At 47.1% G+C, this 4,122-nt stretch overlaps 1 protein-coding gene across 3 annotated transcripts in view; it reads left to right on the plus strand.

Annotated features, from left to right (window-relative positions):
* epha3 (eph receptor A3) overlaps window positions 1-4,116 on the plus strand; it is a 186,956-nt gene extending 182,840 nt beyond the window's left edge. The window contains exons 17-18 of one of the 3 annotated variants that reach the window (XM_046366478.1): window positions 1,924-2,049; window positions 2,810-4,116. In XM_046366478.1, coding sequence (XP_046222434.1) covers window positions 1,924-2,008 — 85 coding nt within the window. In that variant the 3' untranslated portion in view covers window positions 2,009-2,049; window positions 2,810-4,116. Of the gene's footprint in view, window positions 1-1,923; window positions 2,121-2,809 lie in introns of all 3 variants that reach the window. The other 2 variants (XM_046366487.1, XM_046366469.1) reach the window with 2 other exon arrangements.
* The last annotated feature ends 6 nt before the right edge of the window (window positions 4,117-4,122 follow it).

Genomic DNA, 4,122 nt, shown 5'->3' on the forward strand with positions numbered 1-4,122 from the left:
TCTTTCTCTCTCTCTCTTTCTCTCTCTCTCTCTCTCTCTCTCTCTCTCTCTCTCTCTCTCTCTCTCTCTCTCTCTCTCTCTCTCTCTCTCTCTCTCTCTCTCTCTCTCTCTTTCTCTCTCTCCCTCTCTCTCTCTCTTTCTCTCTCTCTTTCTCTCTCTCGTCTATTATCAGCTAGTTTCTCTAAAACTATATACTGTTGTAGCAGCACATTCTCTTACAGGAAGAGTTTTTTCTCAGGACAATTCATCAATTAATCAATTTCGTCAATGAGAGCTTCCCTTAAACCAATCACTACAGAGGCACAAAAAGGCTTGTTTTGCAGACTCAGTAGAAATACCACATGCAGTATTGATGGAAAACATCACAGATGAACTGTATAGCCTACACATGGTTTCTGATAACAGGATCATTCTACAGCATCTCTGATTCTCCTCTCATGGATCAGAACTGGATCAGAACAGGAATTGGATCATGTGTGTGTTTTAATCCTCCAAGGGTATACCTCTGACACACCCAGCCCTTTAGTATACCAGTCTATTGATTAGTAGTATCTTAATCCAGTCCTTCATATTCAGCAGGAGACTACCCCTGGCCCATTGCTCTGACCTCTGTCTGCCAGATGAAACTAATCAAACCCTATACCACTCCTTAATCCACTGACACAATATACTTTTAATGAACAGTCAGAGATGTGGGTTACAAATGGAGGTTCTGAAAGTTCTGAGGACGGGTGGTCCAGCCTAAGGTATCAGACTTCCTTCCCTCTGCCTTTTCTCTGTCTCACTATCTATGATGGGAAACCTGATGAGTCCACTCTAACCACCTGTGGTAACACACAGCAGCAGGGATGAAGTCTCTGTGTGCTCTCAGGGTGAGGAGCCTCTTCGGAGTTCTAGATGAGACAGACCTTTCTGTCTGAGTGGCAGTTAGCTGCTCACTGTAAACACTACCACCATATCCACTATGGTTCTCATTGCTCACGTGTCAGAGGAGGAATACAGGGGTCATAAGTTTGGGCCCTGGTCTACTTAAACACTACCACCATATCCACTATGGTTCTCATTGCTCACGTGTCAGAGGAGGAATACAGGGGTCATAAGTTTGGGCCCTGTGGTCTACTTAAACACTACCACCATATCCACTATGGTTCTCATTGCTCACGTGTCAGAGGAGGAATACAGGGGTCATAAGTTTGGGCCCTGATCTACTTAAACACTACCACCATATCCACTATGGTTCTCATTGCTCACGTGTCAGAGGAGGAATACAGGGGTCATAAGTTTGGGCCCTGTGGTCTACTTAAACACTACCACCATATCCACTATGGTTCTCATTGCTCACGTGTCAGAGGAGGAATACAGGGGTCATAAGTTTGGGCCCTGTGGTCTACTTAAACACTACCACCATATCCACTATGGTTCTCATTGCTCACGTGTCAGAGGAGGAATACAGGGGTCTGTGGTCTACTTAAACACTACCACCATATCCACTATGGTTCTCATTGCTCACGTGTCAGAGGAGGAATACAGGGGTCATACGTTTGGGCCCTGTGGTCTACTTAAACACTACCACCATATCCACTATGGTTCTCATTGCTCACGTGTCAGAGGAGGAATACAGGGGTCATAAGTTTGGGCCCTGATCTACTTAAACACATCCACAGTCATTCCTTTTTATCACTTTTTATTGAGTCGTTCACTGTCTAGACTGTTTTCTGTTTATGCCTCATACTTTATGTATTCACGTTTCCTGTCGTTTATTTACTAGATGTATTTATTTGTAACATGCTGTTCAGGGTGTTAACGCTGTATACCCATAAGCCTTTTTGAGAGACTGTTGCCAGTATGGCTGTGTGACGTCCATTAGCATGGGAAACTTTATTCACATTCCCTGGCCCTGCCTCCTGCCTGTCTGTACTGTAGAATCTGTCTGACAGAGGTCCAGCACCACGTCACAGCAGCCACCTGCCCAGAGTGGGAGCCTTCAATGGGGATCACCACCCTCTAACCCCCTCTCCTCTCCATCCCCTACTCCAGAGACACCGGATGGTGGGTGGACCACTGTGCACTGTCTGGCTGCCCTCCAAACTATAACCCCATGCTTGCATCAAAATAACTTTGTAAGGAGTTTTCCTGTTTTGTGTTGTGTGCACCCTACAGACTAGCAGAGAACTGAAGCTCAGTGTAAAACCCAAGCTGTGTGAACCTAGCGGGTTTGAGCTGAGCTGTTTCTTTACTAATATGCGTCTATAACCACAGTCATCTACAGGAGCCGAGCTGAAGATATCTTGTCCATTGACGTCCCATAATATCCCACTGCTGTACCTAATATCACCATGCTGCTACATAAAGTCCACTAGATGAAACATAACATACTTGTTTGAGTTGTGTGTCTTCATGAAATGCTGTGTGTAACCCATGCTGTGTGTAACCCATGCTGTGTGTAACCCATGCTGTGTGTGTGTTGTGATAAAGCTTGCTCTAACCAGATGATTTATTCTGCATTTATTATCCATCTATTTGTACCAGTGCTGCTCCCTCCCTTCCAAACATACACACACCACTAAGCATGACCAAAAACTGCCCAACGCCACTCTCCCTCCCACAAGCTAACTAGAGAGCTCTGACAGCACATCAACCTTGTGATTGACAGGCCAGCAGAAGTGGGAGGGGGAGGAGGGGGGGGGGCAGCACTGACCGCATGTCATTAATGTCACTGTGTGTCACATACTGAAGCACTTACTCTCTCTCTCTCTCTCTCTCTCTCTCTCTCTCTCTCTCTCTCTTCCCTCCTCCTTTCTCTCTGCAGGGACCTAAAGAAGGTTGGTGTGACTATCGTCGGCCCTCAGAAGAACATTGTGAGCAGCATCAAAGCACTAGAGAGCCACAGTAAGAATGGCCCTGTCCCAGTCTAACCCAACCAAGCCACTAGAGATCCACAGATTGGCTGACTGGCTGCCCTCTGGCCCCCGTTCCAATCTGAATGAAGCCATTCTGGGTCCCGTTCCATTCTGAATGAAGCCCATCCGGGCCCCGTTCCATTCTAAATGAAGACCCTCTGGACCCCGTTCCATTCGGAATTAAGCCCTTCTCTGCCCCGTTTCATTCTGAATTAAAGTGTCTACTTTTCAGTTCCTCCCTCCACGTCTGTGGACGTTTCAATTAGGTTCATTCCACGAGGGAGCCCTCCCCTGTCGAGGTGTAGTGATAGGGAATGAAGGAGGGGGAGGACAGGCTCATAGCACTTAGAACAGCCCTCTGATCTCTGTAACATGCAGGAGGAAGTCCCAAACTAAAGGAGGAAGTAGACATTAGAAAAGTGGTGCAGCGGAGGACAACAGCTCTGAGGTTTGATGATGTCACCATGATATCATGCCCTTACCCTGAATCCAGGGCAAGCAGTCAGACCGACAGACAGACCAACCCTTCGACACTCCGCACCATTGCTGAGATGCCTTACTGAGAACACAGGAAAGAGGGAGATAACCTGGCCTTGGACCTTAAGGGCATGAGGATAAAGGGCTGGAGCTGGGATTGGAGAACCTGGGACAGCAGGGCCCTGTGTGTGACTTTTCGTGGAAAGGGGCTTGTTGAGAACTGAACCAGTCGTGATCTGATCCTGTGGATTTGACTGACAGTTTTTAAACTCTGGAGAGGAAAACTTTAAATGCCTTGAGTAGAATAACGCAGACAGCAGCAGCAATCCACATCAACCTGGAGCAGACGAAGCACACCTGGAGACTCCCACCACTGAAGACCTCCCTCTCTCTCACAGAGAAGGACTGATACTACTCTGTGTGTGTGTGTGTGTGTGTGTGTGTGTGTGTGTGTGTGTGTGTGTGTGTGTGTGTGCGTGCGTGCGTGCGTGCGTGCGTGCGTGCGTGCGTGTGTGTGTGTATCCACCCATGTCTCTGCATGTGAGTGTGAAGGTATACTCAAGAGAAAATCAGCTTGAGAAGGAAGCCAAACCATCTGATGGGCACCCAGACTAGAATAAGCCATTTATCCCATAGCTATAGACTAATGTCTGCAAACAGTCAATGTCAAACAGAGAGCAATAATCATAACAATCAGTTTATCAGTTTGATCAACCTGAAGTCATGAGTCTCAGACCTGTACAGT

The sequence above is a fragment of the Oncorhynchus gorbuscha genome, linkage group LG01 (genome assembly GCF_021184085.1).
Source record: "Oncorhynchus gorbuscha isolate QuinsamMale2020 ecotype Even-year linkage group LG01, OgorEven_v1.0, whole genome shotgun sequence".
Classification (NCBI taxonomy): Eukaryota; Metazoa; Chordata; class Actinopteri; order Salmoniformes; family Salmonidae; genus Oncorhynchus; species Oncorhynchus gorbuscha.